Below are 15,085 nucleotides of genomic sequence, written 5' to 3'. Positions count from 1 at the left end.
AGTTGAGAGGATTAAATACGAATGTGCACAGTGCTTGACCAGGCGCTAGAATCTACTCAGTCAATACTGGTTCCCTGTAAGTAAAGCAAAAGGGCTGGAACATTTATGGACATGCTCAAGGTGTTATAATTTTAAACTGAAGATGAGGAATCCTCCAGCTTTTTTCTCTGGGTATTACTTATTCCCTTTAAAACCTCAGTTCTGAAGGCATATAGTCATTGGCAAGTAAAAAAACGTGGATAAGCAGTAAATGGCAAGACTGCTTCAAACTGGATTTCCTGGTCTTGATGATCTTACGTCTTCAGGTATGACAGGTTCCCTAAGCTCCTGCTGAATGGATCCTAAACAGTTCACTGCGGTTTAGATTGCAACTTAATTGCAATGTCCTCAAAATTCAATAGTACTACACATGGTCTATATACAGGTTAACTGTCCTCTTGCAAAGCTCATCAAATACAAATTAGATAAGGGAAGACAACAGAGGTATGTCAGAGGAAAACATACAGCATACACCAGTTTAAAATGAAAATCTTCCTACACTTTATAAAGAATGATGAGGTTAAGTGTTAAAGTTTTAATAGATTCAGATGGCACTCACCTATCATCAATCCAAATAAAATCAGGCTCACAATCTGACAGAAACAATCACATGCCCATGCCTGCTATAGGCCTCAAATGTTTTTCAATGTTTGGCTCAACTCCATAAAAATCAGTGCATTTAAAAGTAAGTGACTACAGTTCTGATTTTCTCAAATTATTTTACTCTTCTACTAGAATTTTTACACATCTTTTTAGTGTTTTTCATGATTTTAAACAAGCAAAGTTAACAATTTCTACTGATATTTAAAGTTATATACCTGAGTATATTTTACCAATTCTGCCCCTCCAACCAAAAAGTAGTTTTTCTTTTCCAACCTAAAATCAACAAATCATAGCTCACTGTACTATATGTTGGAACAGAAATCCCCAATGCTTCTATTTTGGATAGTCAATGTTAGAATGCAATCCCCCCCCAAATTATTTTGTTATTAAAACTGAAAGGACATTAAAAAAAAAAAAACCACCTTGCTCAAACTACAAAATAGGTAGTTAACATTCAACATTTCTGATGTCTGAAAGTAATTTAAAAAATTCAAATACGAACACGTCTTTGAACCTTCCCTCCACCAGAAACTTTATCCAATGTATTCCTCTCCCTTGAGAAAAGCTGTTTTCTCTCCTGTTAAGTTCCCAGCAGTGTTCTACAAATATCCTCTACACCTAGTGCAGGGAAGTCCCAGCATCAGAGGTCAAAGGAGATAACACAAGGCTGGACTCCTCTTAAAGATGCCACTTTCTCCTAAAGCAAGGAGAGATTTAGAGGAGACTAAATGCTGAGAATAATCTGCTTTTTAAGAAGGAAGGCTACTCTGGGAGTGCCTGGGTGGCTCAGCTGGTTAAGCACCGGCCTTCGGCTCGGGTCACGGTCCCAACGTCCTGGGATGGAGTCCTGCATTGGGCTCCCTGTTCAGTGGGGCGTCTGCTTCTCCCTCTCCTGCTGCCCCCCCACTCCTTCTGCTCATGCTTGCTCTCTCTCTCAAATAAATAAATCGAATCTTCAAAAAAAACAAAAACAAAAAACAAAGAAGACTACTTTGGTAACTCAGTGATTACACAGTACTTACCAGTACTTGTTAAGATGTGATAATTCTTTCTCCTGATTCACAATGTTCTTCCTATGTTCACTGAAATTTTTATTTAAAAAGTAGTGTCTTACCGATTTAGATTTTTGGGGACCAAAGTCCATATTCAAATGGATATTTCCCCAAGTCCCATTCAATTCTCTTTTCATGGTCACATATTAGGGGATAAAGGCTAATCCTACACAGCTGAAATTTTCAGATTATCTTCTGACTTTAAATTCTCAGGTCAATACTTGAAGACAGGTTAGTGTAACAGCCCATGTGATATTATAAAACCAAAACTATTTGAAACTAATGGTACAACTGAGTGTTTACAAAAACTGAATTATTTGAAAACTAAACAAGTAATATACTCTCAAACTTTGACATTCTGCTTGAAATCCACTGAAACATACTTCTAACACCAACCAAAGCACTCATACTCACATAATTAACTTTTCTAGTTTCAGAATGTCCACTTTATTCCATATAACACTTAACTAGGTATCATTTACATCTGAGGAAGAGATGGCCCACACAACTGATCTATGGTAAAACACTAACTCTAAGACACAAAGTCCAATTTTATACATTTCCAGGCATCCCTAGACAAGTGAATCACAACGCAGGTACAAATTATTACTACATTTTACATAAGATAAAAGGGAAGTATAAATAAACTTCAGAAAGTAGTAAATTCATCTGTCCCTTAAAATGAGTGTGCAACTGTTACAAAGCCATAGTAAATGGTTTATAAAATGTAGTTTTATTTTATGTTACTCTGCTGTTACATAGGGCATAACATTTTCACAAGGCTTTTTTGGGACTACAGTCAATGATTAGCAACACACAGTAGTGGTCCAACTCTCTACATGACAATCACTAGACAAACTGGACACCCTCTCATATGTGCACAAATCTGCATGGAAAAGTACTAAAGTTTTAGACTTGGACTTGTGTACTTTAATTTATTTCCCCTTTCTAGTGTAGTAAGAAATGACATGCACTTTAATTTGCCAAAAGCAATGCTTGTATTCTGGCAGCAACATGCTACTTCTATTACATAGTAAAGTGAATACCAGAACTACAAAGGCAGGAGGTGTAAGTGAATTTTTATTGGGAAGGGAAGTTGTCAACTTAAACAGCAGCAAATGAAGAATGTATAAGGAAACTTCCTGTTGTCACAGATACACAAGACCTCCATCATATATGATACGGGAGGCATTTCAATTTGTGACCCCCAGCGCAGAAATGCCAAATGCTTTTCCATTCAATCTAATACTTCTGGATTCCTATCAAAAAGGAATACATTAAGAGCATGGAAAAGTTGCTTACTGAAAGGAAACCCCCAAAGGAGAGTAAGGGAGGGAATGTAGAAATTAAGAAGTTATGTAGAACACTTTGTAAATTGTAATGACTATATTTTCATATCTTCACAGTAATACAAAACACAGTCACTTGCAGAACTGGTTCAGATTACTTCAATACCAGATACATTTTTAGTCCTCTACATAAGTGTTTGGAAGTTACTTATGTTTATATGAAATGAAGCTATTAATACTTTTCTACAGCAGTAACTGCACACCAGGAAGGCCAAGACAAACACAAATCAAGGAATGGAGTTTTCCCAAAGCTGCAAGGTGAAAGACTATAAACAGTTGATTCCATACACATGAATGGGTTTCTTTGCTATAGGAAATCCGAATGGAGTAAGGAATGGAGATGAGTAAAAAGGTTTCTTGAAGGGAAGAAGGATGACCACCCTGTATGCATTTAGTTTTCTGCCCCTTCTGCCGCATCACATTCTTCTCCTGCACTGTCTGATGTCCATAACTAGGAAAAAAAAAATCATAATAAGTTATCCAGACCATAGAGACTGTGACTAAGAATGGAAGTTAGATTTCTCAAAATCCCAAACACCACCAACTCCTCCTCCAATGTGTATCTTTGTAAACCTTTCACTATGCATTTACAAATGATATACGAACATACACTATTTGAGTACGTTTTTAAAGCTTTCTCTTTTTAATAGTATAATTAAAAAAATAAATAAATTAACCAAGGCAGTATCCTTAGAATTTAACTTTCTCTCCACTCACAGCAGCTCAATGCTCTTCCTGAAAGCACTACTGTAATATAACTTATGAGATGAGTAAGACAAAAAAAAATGTTAAGGGCGGAGGTGAACCACAGGCATAATAACGGTTTCCAAATATTTGAAAGGCCGTCGTATGGAAAAAGGGGTAGACCTACTGTGCGTGCAGCCAAGGGTTAAATGGGAGTGGGTGATGGAAGTTAGAAGGGAACAGCAGTGGATGGAAGGTGCACAGAAAACATTCCTCAATTAGCTAGGATGTTAAGACAGAACTGACTGGCAAGGAACTCTCCAATTTTAGTACGAACAATGAAGCAAAGAAGGGAATCGTCAATAGTTATTGACTACAACCAACAGTTCAAAAAATGAAGTACTATTAAATCAACAATACCAAGAGACTAGGGGCATTTTTAGCATTCCAGAAAAGCTAGAATCTTATATAATCCTCAAGTTATTATTCAAATACTAAAATAAATAAAAACAAAACACAAAACAAATCTCTAAAAAGCTGTCTCTATAAGAGAGAAAATAAAAACCACTTAAAAGATACAGCAGCTCCATGGTATTCCTGAGAAGAGGTGTATTGGCTCGTTTGTTTTTTTCTTCTATGGAGGTGGTTTATGCCCATCATTCTATTACCCCACAAGTACAGGGAATTCTAATGGCTGAGAATGAAGTATCACAATTTCCTTGTTCAGCAAAGTTGAACAGATATGGTAGTAACATTAAAAAAAAAAAAAAATCCTTTCTAGCAAAAGATAAAGCTCCAAACTGAGGGCCTGGAGATCTATACTTATATTCAAAGGTATAGTCCCTTCTGCCACATTTTGTCAAAAATTTTTGACGTTATCGAATTTCCTTGAACCTATAAAAGAAGCTAAGTAAAGTTAAAATCGTGTTTTTTTTCTCCATTACTTTTCTCTTCATTATCTGCCTATTCAAGAAGTAGGGAGAAAAACAAAAGAAAAACAAAGACAATTAAGTGGAACAGGTTTTGGCCTAGAAGCACAGGTGGAATAAATGGAGGTTAAGGTTTACTCCCCATCAAATGCCTGTAAGACATCATGTAGATTTCACAAAGTAAATTTTTATTAAAACAAGGCACTTCAATGTGATTTTAGGAAAGCTTATAGTGGGGCACCTGGGTGGCACAGCAGTTAAGCGTCTGCCTTCGGCTCAGGGCATGATCCCTGCGTTATGGGATCGAGCCCCACATCAGGCTCCTCTGCTATGAGCCTCCTTCTTCCTCTCCCACTCCCCCTGCTTGTGTTCCCTCTCTCACTGGCCGTCTCTATCTCTGTCAAATAAATAAATAAAATCTTAAAAAAAAAAAAAAAAAAAGGAAAGCTTATAGTGCCTAACTCGCTAATTTACCCAAAGGAAGAAAATACTGCAACCACCGCAACGTTCTGTATTAACGTAAATCATCAACATCTTCATTCCAATGAAAAATAGTGATGTTAATATTAAGAGTTCCTACAATCTTAGTACCTTCTCAGGAAGGTCTAGGCCTGATAAAACGCCTATTGAACTGGAAAATCTGCCCATAAAAGAACAGTTGGCCAATACAAAATATTAACAAGCACTTAATACTTTTACTTGCATATCTCGATACTCATTTTCTAAGAGAAAGTGTAGCTCTTACATAACTGCCCCAAAAGACAGGGAGACTGAAATAAAATATAAGTACCTTTCTTCTTAAGAAGAAAATAAATTTAAAAAGAATGAACAACTCACTGTTAGGTTGTCTCTAAGCAACTGCATGATGAGGGTGCTGTCTTTGTATGAATCTTCATTCAGTGTATCAAGTTCCGCAATGGCCTCGTCAAAAGCCTGGCAAATATTAACATCCACGGTCAACAATATTCGCATCGACACAGACGGATTACAATTACGAGCCATTTTTACAAAATCCATTTTATGTTCTACTATCAATTAAAAACAAATCTCAATGGAATCATTTCCAGAGTCCCAGTTTGACAATGACCTTTATCAGTAAGAGTAAGAACTTAACAAGAATGACCCGAAACTTACTGTTTTAGCCAGTGTGCAGGCAAGCTCTGGGTTATTAAGGATCTCATAGTAAAATACAGAAAAGTTAAGAGCCAGCCCCAGGCGGATTGGGTGTGTGGGTTGCATCTCTTTCTTGCTGATATCAAAAGCCTCTTGGTAAGCTCCTTGGGAATTATCTATCGTTTCTGTGAAGGGGGGGAAAAAAAGGCACAATACTGAAAATATCCATCAAGTATAGAGCACATTAACCTTTCACATATGCTACTACCTCATGTAGAGCTGGATTTTTCTCTGTGGCCTTCTTTCAAAACCATAGCAGCAAACCAAAAATATTACCTCGTACTGGGTTACTGAGAACTAGTTTATAATGTTGCTTGCTTCAGCTTTAAAAAAAACCAACATGAGACAGTGCAATCAGATTTTCTAAATCTGTGACTAAAACAATTTTCTTTTTCCATATCTTTCAGTTTTACTAATTGGAAATGCGGCAATTTAAAAGTAATTTAACTGATGCATGTCAATAATATCTCAATAAAACTAGAAAAAATTTTGGCTGTAATACTTCTCAAAATAATGAAAAACACTTTTACAAAGATGACCACCAAAATCTCTATTTTTGTGATTTGTAAAAACAATACTGATCCTTGGTATCAAGATGTATTATGTGAAAGGCAATATGAAAGTGTCAATATACAGAACAAAATCTGCTTTGACCAGAGGTTGATTACTGGCCTAATAAAAATGTCACCTTCCTGAAAAAAACTGTTCAGTAATTATTACCAATACTAATCTGATTGTATCCATGCTTTCAAAAGGGTAAGTAGGTTTTCTAAATGAGACCACTGGCCCATTACAGTTTTAGAAATACTGACCAAACAGAAATGTAAAGCTAGCCTTTTATGGCCTGAATATGTGCATTTTCCTCCCTCTGAAATGGCACATTTATTGATCTAAACATGGCTGGTACAGCCCTCACGCAATAAGGAGTTCTTGCTGTTTGGCATATAAGGAAGTACTATAATAGTAGTAGTAAGGTGTCTCAGCTCCTGGGCTGTAAATACAGACTATCTATGAGTCCCAGACTACTGGAGTATTCTATGGATAGAAATACAAATGCCAATGAGCCAGAGAAGGCTAAATCACATTAATGCTGGGGCTATGTCAGAGTCCTCAAAGACATCCTTGTGACCTGCAAATATCTGTCACTTTCAGCTCTGTTTATCTTTATGATAACAGAAATTATACATAATAAGTTAAGTATAACAAATTTTATTACAGAAGGATACAATAGTCTTCTCTTTGTATCTTCACTTACACTGATATTTGGGATGGTAAAACTATTCCACTTTCAGTTAGTACCTCTGTAAGGGTAGGAAGCCGCAGTTAACTACTTGAGGGTGCACACTCTTTTCAGATGGGGCAAAATTAAAAACAAAATAATAAGTCTACTGGAAATAAGAAATTAAGTGCAACTTCTACCTAGAACTTGATAAATATGGTAGCAGGCACATACACAAAATTTAATAGGACTTCCACTACTAATACTACAGGAGACTGAGTCCACTGCTAATAAATCACTTCGATTTTCTTTTTACAATCAAGTCCAGCAATTCAGTTATTCTCTCTCCCATATCTATATTTTCTATGACAAATTATATACCAGTAGTACTCTCATCTCACCTCTCTTCCTCAGAAATTTGGTTATATATATAATTAGCAGTCAATGTCATGATCCTTCAAAATAGGTAGGTAGTAGTTAATAAATTAGTATGTCAGAAGAAGTACAACATCCTGTTTCTATATTCTGTATGTCACTTCTGGTTAAGTTTCAAGGTACAATGACACAAAAGGCCACTGACAACACAATCTCTCAAAGCATATGCAAATGACTAGGGGGCTAAAAATATGCCTAACCAAATTCTAAAATATAAAAGATTAAGCCTCTTTAATTTTTTATTATTATTTAAGTAGGCTCCACCCCAGTGTGGAGCCCATCGCAGGGCCTGAATTCAGGACCTTGTGATCCAGACCTGAGCTGAGATCAACAGTAAGATGCTTAACTGACTGATCCACCCAAGTGCCCAAGATTAAGCCTCTTTTAAATAATATCTTACCAGATTATAATCAAAGAGTTTACGAGTTTTTCAAAAAAGTACATAATGTAAATTCATGACTGTTTTCATTTTTGAGAACATTAAGTAACATTAATTTTCTTTTACGTAGATTCCAAGATTTTTAAAAAGTTACAGGAAGCCTGGAGATTACACAGAGACTACTGTCACAGTGTACCATTTATCCTCCCTTCCTTTTTTAACTTTACCCATAAACCAAACATACTTACGTTTTCGATCATCACCACATGCAACTTCAGCAAGGTACCGGAAATAATCTCCCTTCATTTTCAGATAGAAGACCTTACTCTCTGGATTAGTTGCATTGGCTATTAAATACTTATCCAACAATTCCTGAAAGAAAGAAGATAAAATATTAGGTACTGAGGCACCTGGGTGGCTCAGCCGTTAAGTGTCTGCCTTCGGCTCAGGTCATGATCCCAGGGTCCTGGGATCGAGCCCCGCATCGGACTCCCTGCTCCGTGGGAAGCCTGCTTCTCCCTCTCACACTCCCCTTGCTTGTGTTCCCTCTCTCACTGTCTCTGTCAAATACATAAATGAAATCTTTAAAAAAAAAATATTAGGTACTAATAAAAAGCTGTTTTATTACAGACAAGAACAACGATATGCATTTGAATCATTAACTATTACACCTCAGTACTACAACCATACCACCCTGGACTTGAAGCATGGGCTGAGAGCAGGGGTTACGTGGTTGTCATGAGCTGAATGCTCTGGCTCATCGCAAGTCATAGTTTCTAATAGTAGAGCTGAGTCACATCAAACACTAAATAGAAAGAGCCTGTCTATTCACCCATCCATTCATTCAAGCAAGCATTTCTTGGTACTGGCTGGGTGCCAGGCACTGCATTTGGCCAGAGGGGTATATAAAGGAAAACACAAAGTTCTTGCCCTCAAAGAGCTCACGAGTCTAGTAAGAAAAGAGGTAAGTACACCATTACCATATGCCAGGCGTTAAGAGATATGTGAATAAGGGACAATGGCAGCACAGTGAGAGCACCTGGCTGAGCTGGAGGTGGCCGCTGGCTAGACATCCTTTCCCTGAAGCGGTATTTGACTTGTTAAGAAGGAACAGCAGGCATACAGCAGTTTGAAAGTGGGGATGTGCAATCATCTTTTTTTTAGTTGTGTGTGTGTGTGTGTGTGTGTGTGTGTGTGTGAAAATTCTAGGCCTAACGCAGGGCTTGAACTCATAACCCCAAAATCAAGAGTCATACGCTCTACTGAGCCAGCCACGTACTATCATTTTAGAGAGGGGAAACAATGTTTAAGACATCAAGTATGAAGAACAGTATAATCACAGAACAAGGAAGTCAGCAGGGCCCAGAGCAGGGCTGGCTATTCAGTGTCTTCTGCAGAGCAGTGCTCATCCAAAATAAGGGTAAGTACAGGGATCAAGAGAAAGCAGTCTAGAAACATATATAGCAATTTGACAGTCGTATCTACTGAAGAGAATTATTTGAAAAAATTGGGTTAGCAATTAAGTACATCTTCATTCCCTATTTTATTCAAAGAAATGTATACTTGATCCAATGAGTGAGTACCTCTCAAACCGGGGGATTTGTACAAGGTGTGCCAGAAGAATAGGAAGTCGCAGAAGAGGGGCACGTAGCTGTCCAGTCAGTGGGGCATGCAACCTTGATCTCTGGGTTTTGAGTTCCAGCCCGGCATTGGGCATAGAGATCACTTAAAAATAAAATCTTAAAAAAAAAAAAAAAGGTCACAGAAGACAAATATGATAGAGATCTTTTTGGCCTATCAATTTTACTTGATGGTTAAATAAAAATCTTTTTGTAATAAAAAATATCATGCAATTGGGGTACCTGGGTGGCTCAGTCGTTAAGTGTCTGCCTTCAGCTCAGGTCATGATCCCAGGGTCCTGGGATCGAGCCCCACATAGGGGTCCCTGCTCAGTGGGGAGCCTGCTTCTCCGTCTCCCACTCCCCCGCTTGTGTTCCCTCTCTCGCTGTCAAATAAATAAATAAATAATAAAATAAAATAAAATAAAATAAAGATTCTCATAGAAATCTTAAGATACTAATACCTGTACCTCATAGGTTTGTTTGGGGAATAAAACCAATAAATGGATGTGAAAGCATGGTACAGTTTCAACATGTTAAGTGCTCAGTGATAGTGATTAGCCAGCCAGGTGTTCCCACTTCCCTGACTACTTGCAAAGTTTGAGAAGCACTGATCTAGGCAATGTAAAACTAGTGAAAAAGTTAAAGCAAGGAACAGACACAGCCATGTTTACATTCTGGAAAAACAGCCACTGATATTATCAATTAACACTACATAAAAATATCAACTACAATACAAAATTAGAAGTTTGGAGGAACTCAGTCAAGACTTTCAAATTCACTTAAGTATTATTATTGAAGAAGTAAAAGAAGACCGTTTACAGATTTTTAAAAAAGGCTAAGTTTAGAAAATGTAGTTCTAACTCAAGAACTTTCCCGTTGTTTATCTAAAAACGGCCTAAACAAATGCAGTGGTTATATCCATAAGTTATTTTAAAGGAAATAAGCAAAAATATTTTATTAAAAAAATATTTTAAATCCTTAATTTTTAAAAGTTTACATAAAGATTTTTTTTTTTTTAAGATTTTATTTATTTATTTGACACACAGACAGCCAGCCAGAGAGAGAGGGAACACAGGCAGGGGGAGTGGGAGAGGAAGAAGCAGGCTCCCAGCGGAGGAGCCTGATGTGGGGCTCGATCCCAGGACTCTGGGATCACGCCCTGAGCCGAAGGCAGACGCTTAACGACTGAGCCACCCAGGCGCCCCTACGTAAAGATATTTTGAAAGGGCCTAAAGCTCAGGCAAATTTTTAATTTTAAAATTACCTAACAAAGCCCCAAGAAGTCTATATATTATAAAACTGGCAAATTCTATCAAATTTGTGGCTTCAATCTGGAAAGCTGCCGGACCAGGAACACAGCAACAGAGGTCATTAAGGGCCACACCCAAACAGGAGAGGCAAGCATGAAAACTAATGCTTCCACACCACCATCCTCTTAACTGAGAGGAGATTCAAAGGATTAGGTTGTAAGAATTTCTTCTGCTCAACATCACCAATTTTAATAGTTATTAAAATGAACCTAAGAAACTCCCAGAATCTTAGAAATTTGTACTACTTTAACTTTTTACTCTAATACCATTTTTATCTATCATGGATGACTTTCAACTTAAAAACTATTTTGGGGAACACCTGACTTTAGGATTTTTGCAGGGAGGGAGGGCAACAGTGAGACTGCCACAAAAAGTTTACTTGTTTTGAAATCTCAAACTGACTCAGTCATCCCTATCCTTTTTTTCTAAGATTTTGTTTATTTATTTGAGATACAGAGAGAGAGAGAGCAAAGGAGCAGGGGCAAGGGAAGAGGGAGGCTCCCCTGCTGAGCAGGGAGCCGACTCGGAGTTCGATCCCAGGACCTTGGGACCATGACCTGAGCCCAAGGCATACACTTAACCAACTGAACCCACCCAGGCGCCCCAGTCATCGCTATCTTAAAAGAAAAATTAAACAAGAGTGGATTCGGAGAAGTTGTATTAAATAATGCAAACACATAAAAATGTATTTATTCTGTGGCAATCACCACCTCTGCTTGTACCCAAACTGAGGAACTATAATGTAAAACAAAGTGCCTCTCACTTTTTTTCCTCCCAAGTGAGTCACTCCATTAACACAAGATCTCAGAGGATCTCCAAAAAGGTGCCAACTCTGGTGAAGACATTTAGTCACAAAAAAAAGCTACTCAGTACCTTTAAGACAGCACTTTGTGATTAAATGTGGTAGAAGTGTGGTAACAGAGGCTGAGCAAAGCCTGAGTAGAGTGAGGACTTGGGCTGAGAAGAGAATTGTGATTCTAGCACTGATACGCCCTCAGTCCCGCAGCCAGATGTGGGCGTGCTCATGTGGACGGCTTACTGGCCTTCCAAAGATCTGTGGCAAGCTGCTCAACAGCTACTGCTGCACACAGCCACTCATGAGCTAAACTTGTCCCTTCTCAATTTACTCACTTCGGTTACTAGTTTGCACACAGCCATTATATACGACTGACAACACTGGCTTTTATAAAGTGACCCGTACATCACTTCCATCCCGGAGTTTCAGCCAGGTAACATGGTTCTTCACCAGATGCCACTAGCTCGGTGTGAAGGAAACAACAGTTACAGAACAGTTCTGTCGTTCCACATGCTACCAGTAGTACAGATGTGTGTTTTAGCCCCAAAAGAAAGTGGATTCTGCTTCATGTCTTACCAAAATGATCATGTCTGTTATCAGATAGTATCAACACCAGTATTACTTATTAATGCCAGATAAAATGAAGGCTATAAATACTTAAGGTATATAGCCTAAGTGTACAATTTTTGTAAAAAAGAAAAAAAATCATTAAAAAAACTCAATACAGATCAGAAATGACAAGTGGTTCCCTGAATAAGAAATCTTTCCACATAAGGTCATTGGTAAGAAGTCAGGAGAAAGGGAATCAGTTAACTACATCTATGTAGTTAAAAGCTCCTCCGCTAATTTCTCCTGTGCATTATTCTTATCTATTAAGCATGAGATCCCCTTTATAAAATCCAGATTTTATGATCCTGGAAGGCTTGGAGAGCTAAGATTGGGGTTCCCTCCAGCACTGACCGTGCTACCTGACTAGGGGAGAAGGCAATCCTTTTTGAAAATGTAAGAGACTTTTTAAAGGATTTATGTATTTGAGAATGAGAGAGCAAGAATCTGAAGGTGACTCTCCACTGAGCACAGAGCCCGACATGAGGCTCAATCTCATGACCCCCGAGATCATGACCTGAGATGAAATCAAGAGGCAGACAAAACCGACTGAGCCACCCAGGTGCCCCGAAAATCTGACAGATTCGTAAAGAAGTCAGGGTACTCATTACCCCAAATTATAAGATGGACTAGTAATTGAGTTTTAGACCAAAGAAACTCAAACCTGAGCAAAGTCTGAGGAAAAAATATCGGTTACTGTACAGGTCACTTTAAGAGATGCTAAAGGACCTTAGAATAAGCTTAATCTCATATAAATAGGATGGCAATAAAAATACAGAACTGCATCAGAAAAACTATGAAGAACTATGTAAGAAATGAAATTATCAAGCAATAATATTGATGTAAATTTAGCATAGTAACCATTCCTCTTCAATCCCATGTCTTCGAGAAAAGGCTAGGAAGAAAACAAAACTTCAATACTCATACTCTCCCTAGGAGCGAATTATTTTGGCATATAATAATCCTACATCACATCAACAGTTTTTCTAAACAATTCATCTGGCTTCAGTGGTAATATTCTGCGGCATTCAACAAACTAAAACAATATCTTTAAATTCATTTAAATGGTTTCTGTTTTACAAACAAAATAAACAGCTTCTGTCCCTCATTACATAGCTTACTCTTTACATAAGAAATTGATTTACTGAAAGAGTACGTAACTGATGAAGAGCCTTAAAATACAAACAAAATAATCAAAAGGAAACAAAAAATATCCTAAGGATTTTCTTTTTCCTATTAGTAACTTACTTAAATTCATTAATAAAACACTAAACACATTCAATCTCTGACTTCAGGGCATATATACTAATCATTATCCCTGTATTTTTATCAGTTTAATCAGCACACATTACCATAAAAACTCACTATATTCATTCACTCAGCAAATATTCAAGTGTCCTACATGTGCCAAGTCCCATTCTAAGGATTTATTGTATCATTTACATATAAACAAACCATTTTTAAAAAAAGATTTTATTTATTTATTTGACAGAGAGAGAGCCAGCGAGAGGGAACACAAGCAGAGGGAGTGGGAGAGGAAGAAGTAGGCTCCCATCGGAGGAGCCTGATGGGGGCTCGATCCCGGAACACCGGGATCATGCCCTGAGCCGAAGGCAGACGCTTAACACCTGAGCCACCCAGGCGCCCCTAAACAAACCATTGACAATACAATCACACTGGAGTCCAGAAACATGTCCAAAGTCATACGATTAATTACATGGAGCCAGAATCTGAAACTAGAGCCAGTATTTCTAATCACTACCCTATAAAATAAGGGTTAATATAGCCAAAAATATCTAAGAGCATTTGGACTTGTTAGATATATAATTAATAAAACAAACAAAAGAATTAATATGGTGCACAGGACAATATAATTATTTAACAACTGGAACATTTATTGAATGGTAAGAGCTAAATTCTTCTAACATTCCAACCTCAAGTATTATAAATAGTACAAAGAACCACTGACATTGTATGTATGAAGAATAGTCTCTAGACAGTAGCTATCTCTTACTTAGGTTGATTAATCCAAGACACTGAAATCAAAGTAAAACTCGAGACTCAAGAAGAAGTCGTATTTCATACAGAAAGAAATTATACAAACATAACCACCCTGATTTGGGGGTGCTGAGAGGACCCTTCAGAAGCTTCATGTGAGAGGCTGGAATTACAGGGTGGGTCCAAGAAAGAGGAAGATAAAGAACAAGAGTAACTTTGAGTTATTTTAGAGTGTATGATTTTAGAAATCAGATTATCATTCATGAAAGTGACTTCTGTCATTAGCTCTGTGATCTTGTGGCAAATCACAGCTTCTCAGAACACTGTCTAACTATATATAATGAGTATTAAGATCCAAAGGCCTTCCATTCTCAGAAATTACCATTCTAAGTACAGCAGCTAGAGTTGAATCTCATAAAGGATTTGTTGCCTTAATCGAGGCAGTAAATCACCCAAAATATGATCCAAGTTGATCAGAGCATCAACTGGTCTATGGAAATATTTTCTACCCTTATTAAAATGAATGCCTTGAACAATTAATTGCCCTTGCACTATTTAAAAATTTTACTGATTTAGAACTGGAATCAAGTCTTGAACTACGACTGGTGCCTAAATTAAAAAAAAAAAATGAATGAATGAATGAAGTAAAATTTTTCAAAAACAGAGGCTAATGACCAACGTGAGAGATCCCAAGGGCTGTGTGATTTAGCTGACATCACATGGCAGATGAGAGCAGTTAGAGCTCAAACTCAAGTTGCAAAGCCTATTCAGGTCCTTATTTCCTTTGCTTAATTAAGCCTGTATCAAATCCCAAACCTCTACAAACAAACAAAACGAAAATTTCAACTATAAACTGTACCAGAAGAGTAGAGTGACCCTATGTCCTGGTTT

At 37.5% G+C, this 15,085-nt stretch overlaps 1 protein-coding gene across 1 annotated transcript in view; it reads right to left on the bottom strand.

The window, feature by feature from the left end:
* Positions 1-2,756: 2,756 nt before the first annotated feature.
* YWHAQ (tyrosine 3-monooxygenase/tryptophan 5-monooxygenase activation protein theta) overlaps positions 2,757-15,085 on the bottom strand; it is a 38,112-nt gene continuing 25,783 nt past the window's right edge. Inside the window, exons 3-6 of the mRNA XM_045775976.2 lie at positions 8,111-8,234; positions 5,791-5,954; positions 5,494-5,589; positions 2,757-3,494 (exon numbers count right to left, since the gene is read on the bottom strand). Of these exons, the coding sequence (XP_045631932.1) occupies positions 3,435-3,494; positions 5,494-5,589; positions 5,791-5,954; positions 8,111-8,234 (444 nt within the window). The 3' untranslated portion in view covers positions 2,757-3,434. The remainder of the gene's footprint in view (positions 3,495-5,493; positions 5,590-5,790; positions 5,955-8,110; positions 8,235-15,085) is intronic.

Source organism: Ursus americanus, chromosome 7, assembly GCF_024610735.1.
Source record: "Ursus americanus isolate L20-20 chromosome 7, mUrsAme1.1.p, whole genome shotgun sequence".
Classification (NCBI taxonomy): domain Eukaryota; kingdom Metazoa; phylum Chordata; class Mammalia; order Carnivora; family Ursidae; genus Ursus; species Ursus americanus.
Note: the sequence above shows the minus strand (reverse complement) of the source record. Positions and strands in the feature narration are given on the sequence as shown.